General features: G+C 40.4%; 1 protein-coding gene across 5 annotated transcripts in view; it reads right to left on the bottom strand.

Moving 5' to 3' along the window:
- The window catches only part of CACHD1 (cache domain containing 1), a 163,775-nt gene that overhangs the window by 57,243 nt on the left and 82,153 nt on the right, over window positions 1-24,379 (bottom strand). For all 5 annotated transcript variants that reach the window (XM_089515343.1, XM_089515346.1, XM_089515342.1 and 2 more), the window contains 2 exons: window positions 13,664-13,770; window positions 521-647 (listed from right to left, as the gene is read on the bottom strand). In XM_089515343.1, the coding sequence (XP_089371469.1) occupies window positions 521-647; window positions 13,664-13,770 (234 nt within the window). The remainder of the gene's footprint in view (window positions 1-520; window positions 648-13,663; window positions 13,771-24,379) is intronic.

The raw sequence follows: 24,379 nt of genomic DNA, 5'->3' as shown, positions 1-24,379 counted from the left end.
AGCTGGTCCATAAGTGTTTGTGCCAAATAAAACTTAGTTTTTAAGAGTTTGCCAGAATCTTTGTAGCATTAACTAACATTCAGAGATAATATTAATAAACAAACCAGAACAATACATATACCACAATCCTGTCTCTGATTTAATCTGTGTGAAAGTATTTAGTGTTTAGGAACACTACAGCTCACATGACCACACAGCTGCACTGACAATATGGGTTCAAGGGACTAGTTATTATATTATGAAGGAGATTTATAACTGCTTCATTCTGCAAGTGATCTAATTCTCTGTTTGTGGTTCAACTTCAGAGGTAATTTTGATTGAACAATGGCATGTTGACTGTCATTTGTTGTGGGACCATTCTAGGACCACATGACTGCACCATGTGCTGAAACTTGACATAGAGCCATTGCACCTATATGGTTGTATGAAATGACTAGAGGATAAACTACAAAGCAAGTTATTCATATTATTCAGCAATAGGCTTTCTACATATAATTAAAAAAACATTTACAAGTTATACCTGCTGCGATGTTCATAATTTCCCTTGCATCGAAATTTGTGGGCTGGAAACACAGTAAAAATGCCTTCTTCTGAACTAAAGTATTGCCATTTAATTCCTGGGTTAGATTTCAGGTTGTCAGCAAGAACTATTTAAAAAAGAAATAAAAAAAGGTTGGGGAGGGAATGAGTAATATTGCAAGCCTAGGAAAATATCAAGCACTAGTTTGGTGAAAAGAAGGATTAATATGTCTGAAAGGAATTGTACAACATATTACTTACTAAAACTATATGCTTATATGATCCCAAACTGTCAAATGGTTATTGTATTTTTATATTATTAGTAAGCTGACTGGTGCTTTCTCTCAAAGAAGGGCATATTGAATACTACTCTTTTTAGGGGCATATTTTGTCAATGTTAAGTTCAGATGCACTGTTCAGCCCTTCCAGCATATACTGTCATGTGTCAACAGACCTAAAAGAGACTACCCCAAGGATTAAAAAGAAGGGGGAAATTGTAAAGAGACATCCTTGGTGCACTGTAGGGCCCTTGTTATCAGCTGGAGTTTGGTTCCAGGACCACTACCACCACCACCACCACCTCCAAATAATAAAATCTTTGGATGCTCAAGTCCCATAGCAAAATGATGTTATTTATATAAAATGGCAACATGAAGGTTTGCTATTTGGAATTTATACTTTTAACAAATATTTTCAAGCCATGGATGCTTCAATCCATGGATAAAAAAATCTGTGGATAAGGAGGGCTGACTGCACTTTATACAACACTATCATTTTCATACCACTAATACAGGACATATACATATAGAATATTCATAAAGCTGTACTAAACTAACTGGAACTTGATGCACATTTGAAGGCAAAGAACTAAAAACAAAAATCAAAAGTGATAATAATTGAGGAATATTAGAGACGTTTGCCAATCTGTTTCAAAGGTCTGTTGAAGCAAAGCAACAAAGAATTGCATTGTATTTTTTAAGACTGACAGATTTATTACATGGGTTTATATGGGTAAATTTTCAGATGCATGGAGAACAGTCTTACATTTTCTGCTACTTATACAAAGCACCACAATGTTGGAAGGTACCAAAGGTCATCTAGTTCAAGCCCTTTCCAGTGCATATGGTTGGAGTAGATGGACAAAGCATACAGTTGAAGGTAGGAGACAGTGAGATTATATCTAATTTAAATACAAAATTTACAATAATTCCATCAGCACGAGCACCCTGGCAATAGATATGATTAATCAAATCTGTTACCCAATCCAGCATAATGCAGGAACTTCCTAAAAAGTGAAGAAATGTTCCTTAGCTGATACATAGCTGGTCTTTTTAACTGTCTGCTAGATCATTCATTTTACAGATTCATGGTAAAGGATTCCCTTAAGGCACCAAGGCATCCTGCTTGTTTAACTCAGCATGGGAGTATTGAAGACTACCCCCCCCCCTCCAAGAAAAACAGCCATGAAGGAATCATAAGGTGTTTGAAACCAAGGCAGTTGTTCTTCTGCTCCATTTAACAAGACTGCAAATTTTCACTGAGCAAGAAGTTAATGAAAAGATGTCACACAATGTAGTCTGGGGCTGGGCCCCAACTTCTCTCTGAAATACCAGCTGGAGAGGAAGAATGAAGACAAGCACAAGTGAACTGGATCGTATTTTTTCCTTTTGTACTTGAGTGCTGATCTTCTGACTGTGGTTGTTTTATATTGTTTATTGACACCTGCATCCCCCTGTCCTATGACCATAAGACCTTAAAGTCAATACCTTGTATATAACAAACAAATGTACACAGCAAAGCCATGCAGGTAGCAAAACATGCCTGATCTTGTGGACTTGCAAAAGAAAGAAAGAAACCAACCAACCAACCAACCAACTACCTCTTTGCTCCTTGACATAGGGGCCTCTTTTCAGCAAAGAAGCAGAACTAAGGACCTTACTGTACAGGGGCTCCACAGAATGTGACGAGAACGGAAGGGGCCTGGAGCGAGTGGGGAATGTATTTTACTGCACATAGAAGTCCCTCACTCATTTCGTTCTGTTCCCAATCTGTTCCAGAGGGGGCGATTTTTGATCCCTGTTCAGAACAGTTCTCAAAAATCACAGTCCTCTGGAACGGATTGGGAATGGAACGGAAGAGAACGGAACAAGTGAGGGACTTAGGTGTGCAGTAAAATGCATCCTCCACTTGTTCCGTTCCCTTCCTGGCCCCTTTTGGACCGTTCTCATCATGTCCCAGGAGCCTTGTGCTGTAAGGTCCGAAGTCTTGTCTGAATACTCTCCTCAGAAAGACACGTTAACTTCTCCTGTCTGGAAGAAAGGCTGAGCATTTTCTGTCTAGTTTCCATTATACTGAACAGAAAGAGCTTCATAGATATGTCTCGGTGTAGATTTCTATATGAGCAACTACAAACCAGAGCTTGGAAAAATTATTTACTGAACTATGGGCAGGTCCACACTAGTCAGAATACTGTGGGCTGCTCCCAGAGTATTCTACATTCTGGAACAATGCTGGGCAGCTCTATACACACACATCCTGCTGTGCCACCCAGTGCAGCTGCAATTGGTGTAGGTAGTTCCCTCTGAGGTTGAAAATGAGGTCAATCACATGGCTACATGCCTCGTTGTGACCTGAGGGAGCATCTTGTGCCAGCAGCAGTGGTGCCAGGTGGCAGAGTGGGACACTGTCCCAACTGCTGCCCAGTGTTGTTTGGGGGGACCTTTTAAATCAATTTAAGGCAGGGATGGCCTAGATTCAATATGGAACTGACCTCATGTTGTGAAGACAGTCTTCAGTCAAATTGTGGCTTTGGTCCTGCATAGTAAAGACTATGGACTACAACTCACAAAATCTCCCAGTCAGTGGTCATTATGGCTGGGGAATTCTTGTCCAAAAAAGTAACTTTCTAAGCTCTGGCCAAAATTCTAAATAGGAGCAACCCCATTGGGAATGTGAGGATCTTCTACTGCAATACTATTGTTATTTTCTTATTTTCTATCTTTATTTTCCTGCATGATAAAAATGAGACCCTTAGTTTTAAATAACAGAATTTTAACATCATTCAAAACCTACACTGCTAGCAAAATCTGACGATTTTCACTGTGTTTGGTCTCTCCTTCACACCTCTCATTTTTTCATCACTACTATTTCCCCAACTCCAAGGCCAAAATACTGTTAGGGGCACTGCAGTAAAGTACGTTGTACCTTTTGCAGGACTGCTGCATAAGAAAGTAGAGAAAATTATCAACATGATCAGGAAGGAAATGCTGCAGATTCTGAGCAGCCTGCCTCGGCATTGCTTAGCTTGTAGGCTGAACTTTGGACAGGCAATTTCAAAGTCAGCCTTCCCAGAACATGCTGACTTCAAGGGCTCACCCAGCAGCCAAGTAATGGTAAAACAGTCTAATCCCTTCCCTCCTAATGGTGAGGACAGTGATTTTCTCTGCTTTGTGACTGCAGTCTTTTTCCTCCTTCTACCTCTTTCACAGATACAGCTACACCAGTGTAGTGCAACAAGAGAATTTCAGCCAAAATCCTTGGAAAAGGACCTTGTACTTCCTAGTGCTGTTCCCCATTAACAAGCATAATGGTGGCTGTGGTCACTACTTTCCTGCTTGAGAAACTGGATTTGTGATATTACTGTGTGCCTCAGCTTCAAGACAACTACAAATACTAAATGTCATTCCTTATACAAATTGATTTTTTAAAAAAACTTCAGTACTAGCTGGTGCCATATTCTTCTTACTATATGGAACTATACCGGACTTTCTCCCCCTTCATTCAAAGCAGTTTCATAAAGCAGAACCTGAAGAGATGGAGTAGTACTGTTCTCATCTTACAAATGTAGAGCTGTGTGCACAGAAATGTAGTAACTTATCCAAAAGCTCAAACTGTGTGAAGCAGCCAACCAAGTAATATAATCCTTGGGGAATTTGCTCCAAGACCCAAGTTCAAGTTACTAGGTTATGTTCACTCACTCTCCAACAACTGTTTTTTCTTTAATTATTCAAATAGTTTTTAAACTACAGACTTTTAATTTATGGAGTGAGACTTGAAAATTTTAGGTGATATTTAAAGCTGGAAAAGAAACAGCTGTTAGACACATTTTAGCAAAGCAGTAAGAACACCAGCTCTGTCAGTTTTTTTTTAATGTTAAATTACACCAAACAAAACAGTTTTGGCTGTCCCAATAAGGCTATTCCCAAAGATAGCTAAACAAACAATAGTTACTGACTCAAAATTCTCATTTTTGAGCAGATATGATTAGGGGAAGAAAATATAAACTGTGCCAAGTGGCTCTAATGCAAATTCCACCATTCTCTTGAAAGAATGGTAAGAATTCCAAGGTACGGGTTTTCATAATGAAAATATAAAACAGAACACAAAGCCACAATTCAATGATATACATGTGTACACACTCACCAGTCAACCTATGCTGCCCATGCTGAAAACAGTGATCATTTAAATAAAAATGAGCACTGGATTCTGTCAATAACATCAGAAACAGACCTTGGATTGGCAGAACCTGAGGAAGCAAATTTTTAAGGCTACAGAACCCATGTCCTCCAGCCATCATGACCACGCTCTATGGAGCAATCTGAAAGCTGTAATTAGAGAGATAAAGGTCCAAAAGAAAGAGAGAAAGATGAGCAAAAACAGCCTCTCCCCTCCTCCCCCACCAGACAATTTTTCAATTTCAACTAGAAAAAATAGAAAACTATGGGGAAAGCAGCAGAGTATGAAAATTTCCCTTTTTATTTACTGAAATGCTTTTTAAGATATTTTATTCAGAATACCAGGAACTGCCTTTTATGAACATGTGTATTATATAATTAAAGCATAATTCCTGCACATATCACAGAACCATAAAACTGGAAGAGACCAAAGGGCACAGCTAGTCCAACTCTCTACCTTTACAGAAGTCCATTTTAAAATAACCGTGATTGGTGGGCAATCAAATTCTATTTATAAGCCTGCAGTGAAAGAGATGCCAGGGGATCTCATAGCACCTTTGAGACAACCAAGGAAAGTCCTCCACATTCCAAAGGAGTCTATTCCACTGTCCAATAGCTCATTGCTCATAACTGCTGTCATGTTGATGACAACTTATGGTGATCCTATTAAAAAGAGACCTCTAAGTCACCCTGTCATCAACAGCCCTGATCAGGTCTTGCAGACTCAGGGCCGTGGCTTCCCTAATTGAATCTAACCATCTGTAATGTGGTCTTCCTCTTTTCCTATTGCCCTCCGCCTTACCAACAATACCTCTTTTCTAGTGAGTCATCTCTTCTCATAGCAATTACTGTTAGGAAATTCTTTCTAATGTTTACTTGCAATCTCCTTTTTAGTAATTTGAATTTGGATCTACATTCTGAAGCAGCAGGAAAAAAACTTCATCTTCCACATGACAGCCTTTTAGCTAATTGAAGACAACTAATAGATCACATCTCAGTCTTCTCTTCTCCAGGCTAAACAAGGCCAACTACTTCAACCATTCCTTAATGTTTTGGCTTCCAGATCATTGATATATATGAAACTTAAATCCAAGATTAATTTCTGCACTAGGTGAGTGTCACTATCATTAGGAGAGTAGAATCATGGGGGATTAAATTGCTCATAATAATACAGTATTGAAGAATACAATACTTTCAATGTTGAGTTAAAATGTGCATCCAGCTATGCACAGGACTTTGTATATAAATAACACATTACTACAAAATTTTAGGTTTCTCTTTTTATTTTTCCTACCCCTTGGATAGCAAAAATTGTGTTTAGGAATGCAGCAACTGCAGGTATCTCTAGTATAGGTTATGTTTTTGCTCATGCAAAATTAAGGCTTTACCAACTAGTAAAATGTTATTTACTGAATATGTTATGAATTAATAATAATAATAATAATAATAATAATAATTTATTTATATTTCCTGCCTCTCCCTTCAGATTGAGATGGGATTACATCAGTTAAAATAACAATACAAGTTACAATATTCAATAAAATCACAACAATATTACAGTATTAGTAAAATACTGAAGCATGTTGTGTTGTTAAACCAGTAGAATAAGATTGGGTTTGATATATTTAAAAAGTACTACTTATACTTTCCCAAAATGCCCCCCTCCAGATTAAAAAAAGAAGGAAAAAAGTCCCATCCCCTTCCGGTTTCAACATTTCCGCAAACTTTCCGTTTCTAACATGTGCCTTAAAGCTGCCTATCAACTTATAGTAACCCCATGAATTTCATAGGACTTTCTTAGGCAAGGAATATCAGTGGTGGTTTTGCTAGTGCTTTCCTCTGAAATATAGCATACAGCACCTAGTGTTCATTGGTGGTCTCCCATCCAATTACTAATCAGAGTTGGCTATGCTTAGTTTCCAAGATCAAATGAGATCTGGTGCCTTCAGAGTACCTATACTCACCCCACAAAGGTAATATCCATGCTCTGGGAATGGTAATAGAGTGGTATCAATCAAACAAATGGGAACCATACATTTAGATCCCATTGCCAGATGCAGACACCCAATGGCAGAGGCCCCATGTGTTTAACTCCTTTGAGTTAAACAGATTCAAGACAGAAATAGTTGCCCTCAATCTTGAACTGGCTTTCTGATGGCATCCTCTTGCCAACTCATTGTACTGTAATATCATCAAACTGATGTGTGCACATACATGTTGCCTTCACTGAATAGCATATAAAAACAAATTTATGGTTTGTTACTCTCATGAATAGAAACTTGTTATACTGCACTCCTGTAACAAGATTTTGTGGTATGTGACCTTATTTCAATAAGGCAGCAGCCATCTTAGCCCTGACAATCTGGCAGCAGTGGTCAAGTACTTTAAGGAACATGAGCTGAGAAAGTTGACCTGTTACCTGCTGCTTTAGAGCACCATTCTTACAATAACTGGAAAACAGACAACAACTGGACACTCCAGTTGTACTACCTTCTAAACTACCTTCTAAACTGGGCTTTTATTTATTGCCTTTATATTAATGACGATAGTCTGAACTCTGAAATATTGCATTTGAAAGACAAGTACCTATGTACCCTAATCCGTATATAGTCCCAAAAAAAAAAAAAATAACTTTTCCAAATTTTGATGAAGAGTGGGGATATGATGGGCAACAATGGCTTGGAAGAACAATTAGAATATTCCAACAGAATATTTCAGTGATACACAGTAAACCAATCACATTCCATCCCAACTTTGATTTGCAAAAGGCAGTAAATTTTTTAAAAAAATAATTACAGGCAGGCTGCACTGACAAAAGACCATAAACAATTGTGTTCTACAGCATTTTTTGTTGTTACTGCTATCATTTCTACTCTCCTAAGAGAACTATTTTTATTTTCATTGTCTACAACAGATCATTGCCATATGATACGGAAAAAGTGTTCCTCTCTCTACAGCCTAAGGCATTCAACTTCAATGCTCAAGATGTGACATTAAAGTAACTGTTGCATAATGAGTAATTATGTTCCATTTTTACTACATGTATATACTATACTTTGAAGATTAATTAGTTAATGATTCCAATATGCTTAATATCTTGCAAGTGTTATCCATAAGTGCTTAACGTTATCATTTTCACATTCCCTTTGAAGTTTTATAAGACTCTCTTCAGAAAGGGTTCAACTTCTGTCCTGTCCTTCATGCCTGTAAAGTAATTTGTAATCAGCACAAAATAACAGCTTTTGTATAGAATTTTGTAAATTTTTATCTCCCTTCCATGGTTTTGACAGCCCTGTACCAAACTATGCACAGTATGTACCTCTCATGCATTCACAACCAATCTTAAAACTGAAAGGCAGGGAGGATGTCCTACACTTAAAAGGGATGACCTCAGCCTCAGCCTTTTTGGAATGTTGAGACTCAAACTTGACTGAGCAATATTACAACAAACAGTAGCGTTATTACTATATACAGTATATGAAAAATCCTCTCCTTCACCACTGGGAGGGGGACTTTTGTGGTACCTTAAAAGCACATAGATTTATTATGACATAAGCTGATGTGCTGCAGACACTGTACTTCAGAGCATCCTCCTCCTCTGTGATGTCCCCCAGATGTGGCCAATGGTTTTAGAGGTCTAATTTCCAACCTTGGTACCCAGATGTTGTTAAACTGTTGTTTATATCTGCTTTTAAGTCAGCTCCAGTTTACAGAGACCCCATCAGAGGAATTTCTTGCCAATAATTATTCAGAGGAGGCCTGACACTGCTTTCCTCTTAGACTGAAGGAGTGTGACTTGCCCATGATCACCTACTGTGTTACCAGGCTGTGTGAGGATTCAAACCATAGTTTCCCAGGGTCTTGGTCCAACACTGCTATACCACACTGACAAGCTTTTTAGATTACTTTCCCCATTATCTTAAGACAAAACAATCAATTTCCAGGGTCAATAGGAACTGTACTCCAACGTTATTTGAGAAACAATGGCCTGTTACAGACAGCCAAAATAAAGCTGCTTCGGGTCACAGTGGAGATATGATGTTTCAATGATGCATGCGTCCTAAGAGTCCAGAAGCCACACCAAAGCCATGCTCCAGTCCTTAGGGCTGGAGCATGGCTTTGGTGTGAGTTCTGGACTCTTAGGACGCATGCATCATTGAAACACCATATCTCCACTGTGACTCGAAGCAGCTTTATTTTGGCTGTCTGTAACAGGCCAATGATTGGTAAATCCTACTTTTAATTCTACAGTCCATCAGATACACACATGATTCTCAGCTAACAGATACATGCATATATTTTTGGAAGAGAGAGAAAATATAAAAAGAGGATTCCTCTAGCCATGAAAAGCTAGCTTGGAACATGTAAGTGCTACCAACTATAGAGTTGAGGCACTAGATATTACTTTCTTCCATAAAATGTTTATCTCTTTTAAGAACCCACTGAACTTCATCTAACAGGTCCCAAACTCCTTAATGGCACAATCTGATTGGTCACTCTTTCTTGGATATTCCTTGTCAGTATGCACATGTAAGTAATAATATTAGTTGTTTTTTCATCAACTAATTTCTTTGGGAATCATTCCTTACATAATTATTAGATAATTTTACACAAAGAGGTAGTGTTGCTGTATAGGAATAATGCCAAAATCTGTTTGATTAATCTATCCACAATGACTGCTGTTTTAGCAATCCTCATATAGCACCTGGGATAAAATTACAACAGAAAAGTTCGGCACAGTTTTATTCTGACACCAGTTAGCTTATGATTCTTGAACTAAAAGGCAGCTTGACAAATGCAGCTTTAAGTTGAAAGGCAGTTAGTTACCTTGCAACATCTTTAGTCAGTCTCTTGTGAGTATGAAACTTGTCCCCAAACTGGTTTTGCCATAGACATAAGAGCATATTAAAGTACAGAAAAGCATTTTAGAGATTAAAAGGCTTGGTATGAGGAAAAAAATAGAGCCCCCAAAGCATATCTCTTAGGGTTTGTAGCAAGGAAGAAAGTAAGACATATCTGTGGGGAATTCTAGCAGCTTTAGTAGATGGAAAATAAAAGTACACCTGAAGGAGAGGGGGGAAGCTTATTTTTTCAGCTGAAGTAGTCTCTGCTTATCTCACAGAAGATTGTACTTTGTGGTCACAGAAAAATAAGCACGGGGTTATGGCAAAATTGGCAGCTCTCCCTAGGGAAGGCAGAATGAACTAACTAGCTGAAGGGAGAAAACTGGAATTTTCTATAGATAAGGAAGAAAGGTATTGAGCCTGCAATCAATTGTGCAAACCTGTTTAAGTTTCAGAAACAATCTGTCTGTTTGGAAAGACCACAGTATTTAAGGGTTAGACAAGGGCTTCCACCAATTGATCTCTTAACAAAACAGATTAGGAATAATGAGTGGTTTTGTAGTGTTTTAATTTCAGGAAAACTGTAGTGTTTCCCTGCCCCCTTCCATGAAACCATTGGAGTAAATAAAAAGATAAACATAAACATGAGTTTGTTATGTGCCATTCTTAATGGCTATAAACAAATGTGCATAAGATATCAATGACGACATTTGAAATTTCATTCAAATTTACTGTGCTTAAATTACCTAAACAGGCTGAGGGGTATAAATTTGAAATCTGAAAATTTAAATGATATCACTTCTGGTATATTATGAAACTTGTATGAAAACTACTAACTATTCTTTGCAAAAGGAATGCCCATAATAATAAATTAAAAGGCTTTAAAACACACATGAACGCAAGCACACAAATGCACATGCACAGACATGAACATATGCCTTTTGCGTATATTATCATCCAGTTATCTTTTCAACTCTACAGCATGGACCTCCTGGGACAGCTGAAAGGCACTTTGAAACTTTGTATGCTTCCTAATCTTCTTTCCTACCATGTTAAACCAATAATGGGGGAAACACAATGTATCCTAATATTGTAGTAAGGATAACTTTGACTCTCCACTGACACCATGCATTCATCACTAGCAAAACAAACAAACAAAAAACTGGACAGAACTGAGCTGGAGAAAAAACGCTTTACTGGTAAAGTGAAACACTAAGAAATTACTATCTCCAGGCAATATGCTAAGGGTCAAAACAAACATGAACCATAATAATAATAATAATAATTTTTTATATCCCGCCTCTCCCTGTATTGGATCAAGGCGGGTAACAAGACATCAAAGACAATAAAATCAAGTAAAACAAACAAACAAACATGGAAACAATAGTTAAAAGATATATTACATTTCAAGTTCCCAAACTCCCTCCTACCCTATAAAACAATAAAACCGATGGCCAATAAAATAAATCAAGATCATTCAATCCAATGGGAATAATTAGGTAAGTGGAAAAATTGGAAGTCAATTCGGGAAGGCTCGCCGGAAAAGATCTGTTTTTATTGCCTCCTTGAAGGCATCTAAAGATGTTATTTGGCGGATCTCGTCCGGTAAATCGTTCCAGATTTTTGGAGCAGCAACAGAAAATGTCCTTTGGGAAGTGGAAACTAGTCTAGTTCTCTCTGACTGCAATAGATTCATCCCAGAGGACCTGAGAGTGCGAGAGAATTATATGGGAGGAGGCGTTCCCTCAGGTATGTTGGACCCAAGCCATTTAGGGCTTTATAGGTAATAACCAACACCTTATACTGTGACTGGAAGCAAATGGGGAGCCAGTGTAGGGATTTTAAAATAGGTGTAATGGATTCAAATTTTGAACTCCCTGTTATCAATTTGGCTGCCATATTTTGTACCAAATGCAGCTTCCGAGCATGGCATGAGGGTTGCCCCAAGTAAAGCGCATTCCAGAAATCGAGACGAAAGGTTACCAGTGAGTGTACAACTGTTTCTAGGTTTTTCCGTTCCAGGAAGGGTCATAGCTGGCAAATCAGCCCAAGCTGATAACAGGCACTCCTGATTGTCGCACCCACCTGAGATGACAGCTGAAGCGACGAATCCAGGAGCACCCCCAAGCTACAAACACAGTCCTTTATAGGAAGTGTGACCCTGTCCAGAACTGGAGAACAGAAATAAGGATTCAAGATAGGTTCTTTCTGGCTTGTTAATGGGATTAAGAGATGGTGTGCCAGGCCAGATTAAGATTCTGCTCTCCTTTTCCCTGCACCCATTCCCCTGAGGCACATTCACACTGCACAATTAAAGTGCTATCATTCCAGTTTAACTGCCATGGTTCCATTCTATGGAATCCTGGGATTGGCATGATCTAGTGTGTCCTCAAACTACAAACTCCAGGATTCCATAGGGTAGAACCATGGTAATTAAAATGAAATAATAGTGCTGTCCTTCTGTAGTGTACGGGTCCCACATTTCCTGATGCTACTAATTAGCCATAGTAGGGAAACAGGGAGTTTCCCCTTCACTTCAGCTGATTCAACATTCATGGGGATTATTATTATTAACCTTTATTTATAAAGCGCTGTAAATTTACACAGCGCTGTACATACAATCTTTTTAATTGGACGGTTCCCTGCCCTCAGGATTAGGGGTACTCCATGAAAGTGGAAAACCTGTAAATACAGTGGGCAGCAGTGGTGGCCAAGTTTGCAAAGTGGGTGGCTGACAGAGCTCCCCAAAGAGGAAATGCATGTCTGGTGGCTAGATACCACTGCTGCCAAAGCCTGAGGCTGCTGTGTGCATATTCACACAACAGCCTCAAGCTTCAAGAGATGGGGAGTATGCAGAATATGCACCTGACAACCAGTCAGTGCCACTGTCACACACCCCCGGCACCTGAAGCTGCCATGTGAATGTGCGCACAATAGCCTCAAGCTGGGGGGGGGGGGCACATTTTGTTCCTTGCCAGTAAAGACAGGAACATAAAAAGAGCAAAGTTTTTTTTAAGGGGGGGCTTAACTCACATTCCAATGTCTATGGACTAAGGAACCAACCAAAGTGTCGCTTCTGTTATGGAAAGCAGGAGCAAAGCGACCAGGTCAGGGTGATGGCAAACAAATAACTGAATCACTGAATGTTAAACCAATGAATGTGAAGGGCTGATTGTTTTTAATAATAATATTAACAACTTTTATTTATAATACCCTTTTAACCAATTTCAGACATATATAATCAAGTACAAAACAATAAAACACTATAACATTCTAAGACACTAAAACACTATACTGTATTTCCATTTGAATGTGATATTGAAAGCCAAGCAAAGTCTGCATCAACTGAGCAAGGAATATTTTTCAGAAAGTTTTAAAAACCTCAGACAGTAACCACACCTCCATGTTTCAAAATGCATCAAGTAAATGGGTCAATTCTCAAGACAGAAACTCCAAGGCACATCAAAGGAATGAAATATTTCAGGGCTTCATCATACATCAGTTAATGCTGATTGTTGCAGAAGAACATGCACATTAGATGAATTCTAAGATCAAAGAGGCAGCTTAGACTATCACTACTTAAAAATGGATTTCGCTGATGACAGGACAGACAAGATATACAGAAAACAAATGGAAGTTGCTATTAACCACAACAAACTTTTAGAGCGTGCTGGAATAAATTAGTATCTAGATAAAATCATTTTCCTAGGAAATTATCTGTCTGTCATTAAACCTCAAATTAAAAATGATGCAGCAGTTTCAGTGAGGCATAAAACTCAGCAGCTATGATATCTGATTCTCTGTAGTAAGATTCAGCAACTTAAACAAAACAGGTGTATTACTTACCAGAATTTAAGTCACGGCCAGGATTGAATGCTCTGCTATTCACAGTTGTAGACAGTCTATCACAGCTAATCGTTCTAGATACATTGGTGTTAAAATTACCATCAAACCTGAAACAAAAGCAAAAGTCAGATGAATAAGACAAGTAAAGCTGATTCTGCCTTTTAAGCATAAACTCCTTGAGTTCATATTAGGGGAAAACATTATTACTTTTGTCCTTTGCTTTAGCCAGAAGTATATAGACAAGCCAGCATGGTGTAGTGGTTTGAGTATTGGACTACAACTTTGGAGACCAGGGTTCGATTTCCAGGTTATAATAAGTCAGAAATAACTTAAAGGCACACAACAACAACAACAACAAGAAAGTTATATTATGTCTTTTTTTTTAAAAAAAAAAAGAAGACTGAACTAAATATTAATGATATGAAGCAAGAATACTTTTTTTTAGGGGGGGGGTTTAGTAGGTCACATGGAACCTCTGGATGGTTGCCATCTATCTCTTTCTGGCCCCTGTCTCCCCTTCCCCAATTTATATAAAAAATAGTTAGCCCTCCACATTTGGGGTTTTGACTTTTGTGGATTTGCTTATTTGCAGATTTGATTAATATGTTCTCACAATTCAAAAAGGATATTGACAAACTGGAGCATGTCCAGAGGAGGCAACCAAAACGGTGAAATATCTGGAAACCATGGCCTGTGAGGAATGACTTGAGGAGCTGGGTATGTTTGGCCTGGAGATGAGAAGATTAGGAGATGATATGATAGCCCTTTTAAAATATTTGAACAGATGTCATACTGAAGATGGAGCAAGTTTGTTTTCTGCTGCTCCAGAGAACAGGATCCAGATCAACAGATTCAAACTACAGGAAAAGAGATTCCACCTCAACATTAGGAAGAACTACCTGACAGTAATAGCTATTCAATAGGCCTAGAGGTCTGTTTCAACTCTATGATTCTAGGAATCTCTGGGTGTTCCAGTGCAACTCTGTTGAGCAATCAACAAGAAGTAAGTTGTGCTGGAAGAGCTGCAGATTACTAGAGAAAACACTTCTTTAAGCATCTGTAGGCCCTCCAGTGTAATTCTGTGTTCAACATTTGGCAGATATTTACCATAAAGTTCCTAGAGAGCTGTTCTCTATGGAACAAAAAAATAGTGGGTTTTTATATGTGGTTCTCCTACTTTCATAGGGCCCTGTGCCCCTAACCCCAGTGAATGTGGAGGGCACACTATACAGCAAATTGCAGAAATAGAGCTCAATCCATTCAGAATCCTATAATGTGGAGCTGCTAAACGTGTGCCCCTCTCCTTTCCATGGCTTTGATTCTGATCACTACCACTTCTTCATGTGTGAAATCTTCATTGAGGCTCAAAACAGACAGGCCAAAAGTGCTAGCTTTGGGTTGCCCTGGGGGCATAACATTTACACAATGCAGGCCCCAAATGCAGCTGGAATCTGCACCAAGCCTGCCCCAACCTGGAAGAGCTGGCACAAAAAGGAGCGGTGAAAAACCTTGCCAGTAGCTGGGTTGAGGATTGCAGCTGTGTCCTGAATTGGGGCTGCGTGTGTGTGGTTGCTGCAGCCCTAGTGTGATTAGCCCTGGTGCAGCTGCGCATTGCTCTTTTGAGTTTGTGGGCAGGATCCCTGAATTAAAGCTCAAAATCAGAGGATTTTACCTCTGATCAATTTTAACAAGTAGAAGGGGCATGCAAATTGGGGCATGAAAGCGAGGGGGTTTCAGCTCTTTGCCGCCTACTATGATCTCTATCTAGATCAGGAATGCTCTGCCTGCTATTTGCACTGCAAAACCTCTGCATTTTCTCAGTGTTTTTCAGTGGAATATTGCAGTCAGTAATGAACTGTACGAGACTAAGATGCAGCTAGGAGAAGACCAGATAAACATGATTTTAGTGTACATTCAAAACATAGGCTGTCAAGAGTATATAGTGCTATACAAATAGCATGTAAAATATCTAAACCTCAAGATTAAATCATTTTTTGGTTCAAGTCTGAATATATGCAAGTATTTTTCAATCTTCTATTACATGTTTTTATAGAATATCAGATTAGGATGAGTGGCGCTCTTTAGATTTCCCCCATAGCATTCCTCTCCTTGTGCAAAAAAGACGGCCGCCCGACTGAGTAGGCAGGCCGTGTTGCCACCGGAGCGGCGACGCAGGCTCGGTGGAGTGCCCCAGCATGCTTTGCTGGGGCGTGCTTGCTGGCGATTGGTTGCTGGGGAGGGAAAGGGAGGTACTTCCGCCTCTGAAAGGCCGCTCTAGCGGGCGGATACTCCCTCTCTATGGTTGCCTCGGTCCTCCAGGGCGACTGATTGGTTCGGCTGCTCTGGGGGCGGGGCGACTCCCTTCCCAGCAACCCCCTGGGCATGGCCTATTTAGGCCCAGTTGCCCAGTGCACGGTGCCATTTGCTGCTTGGCTCTGCTGGTGTGCAGAGCCAAGCTGAGAGGAACAGGAGGCGAGGACAGAGGGCTTTGCCCTCCCTCTTGGCCCGGGTCCGGGCTGATTTGGAAGCTAAGGTGAGTGGGCTTGTGGAGGGCGGCATTTGCCTCCTCCTAGCATTGCCCCTTGCCTCTCCCCCGCTTGGGTGGTTTTTTCCCCGCCTTTTTTTTGGCGGGAATAGTTGCGCCCACCATTTTCTTTTGGCCCGGTGGCCATTTTGTTGCTTCGGCAATTTCAGGCCTGCTGGAGCCCTGCACTCTTCTTTTGTAATTTGTGACTGTGTGGTCTAGTGGTTTTAGTTGGAACAGAGCTCTTGGGAGACGCTTCCAGACAGGCTCATTGACAGTTATCAGTGGGGTGCCCTACCCCCTCCTTTTTTGTAGGCACACTCTCTCAGCCTCGGCTGAAGTAAGTTTTTGAACTTGGTTTATTTTGCCTGGTGCGGTTTTGTGGCTTGCTTTTGCTGGTTCTTTGGGCTTATCAGTATGCCTCCAAAGCCACCTTCTGTGCCTTCGGCATCCAGGCCTACTACTAGGGGTCAGTCTGGATTGCCCAGAAGGTCATGGGCTGGCATGGCACGGACACACAGAGCTTCCACTCCCAAAGGGACGCCTGTTGCAGAGCCTCCCGCAGATTCATTTCCTTCACTGCCTGCGGCGGCATCTTCACTTTCACCTGAGATAGTCGCCAATTTATCAAGGTCCATTGCTGTCCTGATTCAGCAGGCTACAACTTCCAGTCAGCCTCCCACTGCTGCGCCTTCTTTTGTTCCTGCATCTCAGATGGCGAGCGAACCAGTGCCCAGCTCCTCGGATTCGTCCAGTTCCAGTTCATCTTCTTTTTCGTCAGATGATGAAAGGGGGCTTGGAGCGTCGTCATCAGCTGATCGGCGCAAGGAACGGAAGAGGAAAAGGAAGGCAAAGAGGAGATGGCAAATGACCCGTTTTGCGGGGTCCGAGCAACCTGCAGTTGCAGGTGGACCTCGACCTAATGTTCCATGTGGGAGGGATGGTTTTTGGGTTGATCATGCCTTGGTTCCTGGCCTGCCTCGCTGGGCCATCATGAGGCGTGCCTGGCGTCCAGGACTCCAGGGTGTGTGGGTAGATCCACAGATGAATGATTTACCCATTTGTGCTCCAGGTGAGCACCCTCCGGGAGCTCACTTATCTAGCAAGGTTAGAAAGCTAAATCTTCGGGGATGTTACATGGATGTCTTCACCCTCCTCCAGCCTAAGGGCAAGGAGACTATTGCTGTTACTTCGACGAAGAAGGCCAAGAAGGAGCCCAAGGTTGCACCGGCTGAGCACACCTTTGCTAACTAGTTGGAGGGCTTCACCATCTTTAAAGCGGTAGTCTCTATGGCTTTCCCTGAGCGAGCGTGGCATTTAGACGGCCATTTGCTTAATGTTCTCAGGGTCAAGGCTTTTGCAGGAGACACAGCGGCTATCGCCTACGATGCGGCATTCAGGCAGCATACTTCGCAGAATTCTAGGGAGCGTTGGGACCTGCTCCACAATGAAATTTGGCTGCTGGAAGTAGGCACTCGGGCTGCGCCACGAGCACTGTCCCAAGTTTCATCTCAATTTGCTGATAAGGGTCTGTTGTGCTGGGATTTTAATGTTGGCAAGTGCATACGCACCCAGTGCAAGTTGGATCACCTTTGTGCCTTTTGTAGAGGCTCACATGCCAGGTTGTCTTGTCCTGATGCTCCTTCCTCATCGCAGTTTTCTCGGGCCAGGCGTCCTGCCTCTCCTATTAATCCTGGAGTTAGGCTTGCTTCCAAATAGCTGCCATTGGGAGCTTTCTATTTGACCCTGCTCTGGGTTTGCAATGTCAGTTAATTCCTTGTATTTCCCTTACTTCATGGGAATGGTTTCCAAGTTTTCCGTTGCTGCTTGTGTTGTTAAGATTGCAGCTTATTATTGTTTGCTAATTTCTATTTTTCAGTTGTGACACACTAAAGGTTTGGACAATCGGCACCAGCGTTTTGCCGTCGATTCGCTGCTTTGGACGCGAGTGGAGCATGCTGTTTCCTTTCAATATGTCCTTTTGGACAGGATTGCAGGCCGGCTTGGCAGCTTCCTCTTGGACTCCTGCTTTGTGCGCTTTGTGTTGGTAGGGTTGGCGGCAGGCGTTACTGCGTAACTGCCTTTTGTGGCGGCAGCAGAGGGTCTGGATCTGGTGGTCATGGACTATATAGTTGCATAGCACTGTATCGGGAGTCCCTATGGGACACGGGAGCGATGAGGACATGCGTTGTGGCCATTGCGGGGGCCATAACGTGACACCGCTTCCCGGTGGCTAGGGGATTTAATTTGAATGCAATCACTAGGTTGCATGGATATGCGAGGGCGTTCCATCAGCCCCTAGCTCATCCCGATATCTTGCTGATATATGACTGGCCAGTATCTTACAACAGCGGGTTGTACGATGATCCAGACCTCATGCTTTTGGCCAACCCTACCTTTTGGCTGCTGGTTTTGCGTGAATAAAGTTGTGGCCTTTCCTCCACATATGGCTCATGTCTTATTGTGGCGCCACCCTCCCTGGCAAGTGTCATTGTGAAGAAGAGAGACTCTTCTTTTTGAAGAATTTCTCTACACAGTCTGGAAACTGGTTTTCTCTTTACTTTTCACCATGTGTGGAGATTGCCTGAAACAACACAGCAGGGGGCAGGACTAGAACATTCCCACTCCTAGTATGTTTATTTTATTTCCTTTTCCTTTCCCCTGAAAATATATATAATAAAATAATACCTGATGGTTCCCTAGATACTGTATTATGGCACTCATTTTGAAACACACTCAGGCAATCCAGTAAATAAAGGGAATGTTGTTTAACGAGCTCCTCTATCTTCATAAAATAAAGGAATGTAGGTAATCACACAAGTTTCAGAACATAATCTCCAATAACAATTCTGGTAGCTCAACATGTCACTCTGGAAAATGTGATTCTGCAATTAGAAAAGATCGAAATGTGATCTTACCTTTAACTCCAAGAGAACGTAACTCATTCCCACTCCCTCCAACCTTCCTCTCCCCCACCCCTTTCTATATTATATGAAAACTCTTCCTTCTGGATTCACTTTAATGAACAACTGATCGAAACTGCATCCCAAGGGAGAAAACAGAACTGTGACTCCCACTTTGATCTCTTCCCCATGGAGAAATTCGCTCCCTGCCTAGCTTGCAAGATGTTCATTTGATTGACGTTTGCTCTGATGTGCAAACTGCTTTGAACTTCAGACATTTAATTCCCATCAGGCAGCAGTCATTTTTATTCTTCTTCAACAGGATTTACAAGCAGAAGATCAGCAAATGTAGAAGATAAAATAAATTTGCAGAAGCTTTGAATCTTACATCAAAACAGTGTTCAAGTAAGCTCCAATTGGATTTCATTCAGCCTCTATTCACAAAGTAAATCAACTTCTATGTGGTTACAGTTTTGGAAAAATGAAAAAGGGGGAGAGAGAATGTGTATATAAATGACACTCATCAGCTGAGGTTTGGATATGGCACTAAGGCCCATCCTTGTTTTTAAATTCTTTGTTTAAATTTCTATAAAGATGTTCTCTTCCACACTGGTAAACATAATTACAACAACCTAACAAAGTCATTCAAATTCACTGTTTCTTAAAATGTTAAAAATATGTATGATTTATTAATGCAAAGCATATTCTTATAATCAATATTTTATTTGCATTTTATAGCACTGAAATGTTAAAACCAAGCAAAAGCATATTCTCAAAGTTCCAATGGATTCTTAATCCAAACTAATAGCAAAGACCTGATTCAGAAATCACTTAGCTTGCTTTGAAGATATAAAAGCACAATAAGCCATGATCCCATTTTATTAAACTAGGGGCTGGCCAGCCAATATGTTTGGGTAAAAAGAGCAGTTCATAAGGTTCACTGGTGTGGGATTTAGCCACAGGTCAACTATTTCTTGTTTGTAAAGATAAATAATTTATTCTTATAAATAAGATTAGCATTGTGTTATTTGTAATAGTAAGAATAACTAGGAGGATCACACATAACTAGGAGAATATGGACATATTATCAGGCCCCTAAATATACAGTGGATGAATGAATCCAGTTTGCCTAAAGAAAGGGGGAGAATAAGATAATAATTGCCCACTGCATAGTAACATATCTACTGAGATGTAGACAATGCAGACAGTCCTAATGAATTTCCTACCAATGAACTACATATTCCTCCTGGGTTCTGCTTGACCATGGCTGAAAATTTGGAAATCTGGAGAAAGAAAATGAAGATGTTCTCCTTTGAATCACAAACAACTTTGGAGCCTTGATGGTGCAGTGGTTAAATGCCTGTACTGCAGCCACAAGACTATGAGTTTGATCCCAGGCAGGGCTCCAAGATCCACTCAGCCTTCCATAGGTTGATAAATTGAGTACCCAGTTTTGGGGGATAATTAGCTTAAAGATTGTAACCCACTTAGGGAGTGCTTAGTTCACTGATAAGCCGTATAGAAATGTACTTGCTATTGCTATCTTTGAAGGATTTTTTCTGCAGCTTTCCTGGATACAAGGAGACAATGAAGATGTGTCCTTGAGCATAGAAGCCAGGAAACACCATGACAAAGGTCCCAGCCCCATAAAATGTTGATGTCAAGTGTGACTTGGTACTTTATTGCACAGGCCGTAGAACGGACCTGTCGCGTTCCAAAAAGGGGGCGTGACAAGAATGGGATGGCACTAGGAGTGGATCTTACTGCACAGGGGAATGCCGCTGGTGCCACTGGACGTTCCCATCACATTCTACATCAGTTCCAGAGGGTGCAATTTTTGAGAACGCTTTTGAGCAGTTCTAGGGCCCGTGTGATAAAGTTCATACTCTGTTCAGCCTAGCTGAAGCCTGGACACAATACAGCACTTCAAGAGTCTTTCTAATTAAAATAATCTTTGACAGTAAAAGTGTGTCTCTGACTATAGAAGAATACAGCAGAAGCAAGGAAGAATAAAAAACCAATTTTAAAAAATATATTGTGTAAAATGTATGTAACTTTGCATTTTACTATTTCCTTTATTGTCTTGTGGTTCTTCTCATGCAACAATGTTATAATTGCTATGATATAACAAATAGGGAATAAATAGGTTGACTTTGATCCAAAACACACTAGAGAAATAATCCAGTTTGAGACCACTTTTAACTGCCCTGGCTCAGTGCAAGGGAATCCTGGGAATTGTAGTTTCTTGTGGCACTAGAGCTCTCTGACAGAGAAGGTTAAATGTCTCACAAAACTTCAATTCCCAGAATTCCCGAGCATTGAGTCAGAGCAGTTAAAATGATCTCACACTGGATTATTTCTGCAGTGTGTTTGGGGCCAATTATTTCTAAGTTTTTGAAAGTTAACATTCCTTTTCCTATACTTTTATATCAGAGGTGGGGGAGTGTGGACTGTGGCCATGTACCCAAACTGATGGTAGGTCAATTTTTTTCACCCATATATGGGAAATAGTGACCTCTAAAGCTTTGGGTACTGCTACTGACCATTGAAAAGCTTTTGCTTTCCCAATCTTTTTTAGCCCTGGACGAAGTCCCCTCACCCCCCCCCCCCAAAACCACAACAACCAGAAAGTGATTGTTTGGTGTCTTCTCTTTGGAAATAGAGCCCATTGAGAGCTGGAACAGGTGAGGAAGGTTTTAAAAGTCCTCCAGGCACAGCAAATTGAGCAGCAAAACATACATTAGAGACTGGGAGCCCTACTGGTGACTTGAGGAGCATCAGGGGAAAAAATGACTCTCAAAATTTAAAATAACCTGGAGGATGAAGGGTAGCTGTCTAGGGTCCATCAAGAGACTAGTCTTCAGTAATCCAATAAATTAGTCAAGGCAGAACTAGCGTACAGTCAGGGCATAAGGAGGGTTTAATTCCTTCTCCTTCAAATGCATCTGAGGAAGCAGACTTAAATCTACAAAAGCTCATGCTGCCAACTTTCTTTCAGTTAGTCTCAAAGGTGCTACAAGATCTCTCTACATACTGATTCCTCCTCCTTGTTTGCTTACACATTTTCTGTTAGCTTCAGTATGGGAGGGATTCACCTGAGAAATGGGAGGAGAAACAGACTTCATTTGCTGATCATTACCTACCTTGAATCCTGAATGCCTTTCCCTATTTTGAGCATCATTTAGAGCTAGTATCCATACTTGTAGCTTTGGGGAGGCAATTATTTTATTTTATGTTTGAGTTCTTTTTAAAACTTGAAGGCATTTCCCTGATTCTTAGCCTTTGTGGGCTGACATGCAGACAGAGTTCCTCTATATTTCAAGCATGATAGATATGTATGTTTTTCATTTTCTTTGATCTGCAGTCCTGTACTTGCTTTGGGTGCACTGTGCAGGACTAACCTGAAACTAATTGGTAGAACAGACTATTTTAGGTTACTGGGGGATGAGCTGGAGAGATATTAGAACTGGTTTGTTTTAAGCCTGTTCCCAGTTTATGTTAATGCTTCTTATTATCTTTATAGTGTTTTGCTCCTGTATCCATGGTTTCCAGTTTAAATAAATTTAATAGTGTCTTTACTGTCTTGCTGACTCTTAAAATCTTACCACCATTTTAATATCTTAACATTCCTATATTTTGAAAACTTAATTCTGTTTCAGTTCATATACTTGCTTTATTGTCAAATTTGCAACTGTATTGATTTTTAATTTTTTTATATTTGTAAACTGCCATAGCCAAATGGGAAGAATATAAACATTTTAAATTAATTAATAAATAACATTCAGCCCAAAGGTTTCAAATGGGAAAGGAAGCAGAATAAAAATGTGGGTTTGGGTGTGCCTTCAAGTCGACTGTCAACCTATGGCAACCCCATGAAAGATTTTCTTAGGCAAGGAATATAGCTCACAGCTCCTGGGATTAATCTCCCACTCAAGTACTAATCAGGGCTGACCCTGCTTAGCTTTCATGATCAGACAAGGACCTTGTGCCTTCAGAGTATTTAGACCCCTATAGAAAACTATGGTATCTATAAATATGTGTTTCAGATTTTTTAAAACAGATTTAAAAATCCTTCTACATGCTTCTGAAGTGCCCTTTGAGTTCATTTCCCACTATACTCATAAAATTTGATTTCAAAAAGCTCTCTGTTATATGCCCTTGCACTCGTAGTGTTAGAAAGATTATCTCTACTCAGTGCTGTATAAGGATTCACTTAGAAATAAACAGCTAGTTTCTAACTAGTGTTTGTTTGTAAAATATACATACACCCAAGACTAAACTATTTTGTCAGCCCTTCCAAACCTTTTTTGCATACTCTTGAAATTCCATTAGGATGATAGCAATCCAGTTTAGTATTCTTTCAAATGGAGTTCTACAAGCAATCTGCAAAATCAGGATGGGAATCCCCTTATCTTTCAACTTAACAGCCCATGGAAGGGCAAGTAAACAAAAGAAAAGCAGTGATAAAGGTAAGCTGCAATAGCAAATATTTGAGCAGCTATTTAAAAAAGGCGAGCCAGACCACTTCTGAAGGAGTTATCACATTCTTAAAGTAAATGATCTTCAGAAATAGATCTGTAAGTTTACTCATGTAAATATAACATTAATGAATCTAAGGTAGAGTTGTCAAGTAATATATTAAAGTGATAAGAATTTCCTGTGTAGTTTTTTTTCATCAAGCAGGTAAAAGCATTCCCTTAATTAAAAAAAAAAAAGAATACAAAAAGATTAAACATCAAAAGTTGTACCAGCTAGTATTATTACTATTACCTTGAATACTACAGTGTCCAGTACTTTTCTTCAGATAAACTGGGAGGGTAACTTCCATTTAAAACATGAAGCTGCTTTGTATCATGTCAGCTGACCTTCTAGTCTCACTACTATTTAATTCAGTCTTCTTGAACCCTCACTGCCTTGATGCTAGCCAGGAATGATGGGAGTTGTAGTCCAACATATCTAGAGGACATGACATTGCAGGTAGCTGACCTATTGTTAATGGGCAAAGCTTCCAAGGGAAAGAGGCTGTCACTTGCTACCTGACCTTTGCAAGCACAGGTTTATATATTTCTGGTCACTTGTGATCACTCTCTGGAGCTAGGCCCAGTACAGACTGGCACTTTGTGCCGGCCTGTGGCTGAAAGTAGGGCTTGGGAGACCGGAGTGTTCGCAGGCTCCTGAACCTTGCTGCACGCTGCGGGTGCAATCTTGGCGCGCCAACGTTTACACAGCGTGTGTGACAATGATGTGGCTCATTTGCCACGTCCAAACGGTGTGGTGCACGAGGGATGT

The sequence above is a fragment of the Sceloporus occidentalis genome, unplaced genomic scaffold, assembly GCF_023333645.1.
Source record: "Sceloporus occidentalis isolate IW3139 unplaced genomic scaffold, rSceOcc1.0.p SCAF_3, whole genome shotgun sequence".
Taxonomy (NCBI): domain Eukaryota; kingdom Metazoa; phylum Chordata; class Lepidosauria; order Squamata; family Phrynosomatidae; genus Sceloporus; species Sceloporus occidentalis.
This window is presented reverse-complemented; position numbering and strand designations above follow the sequence as displayed.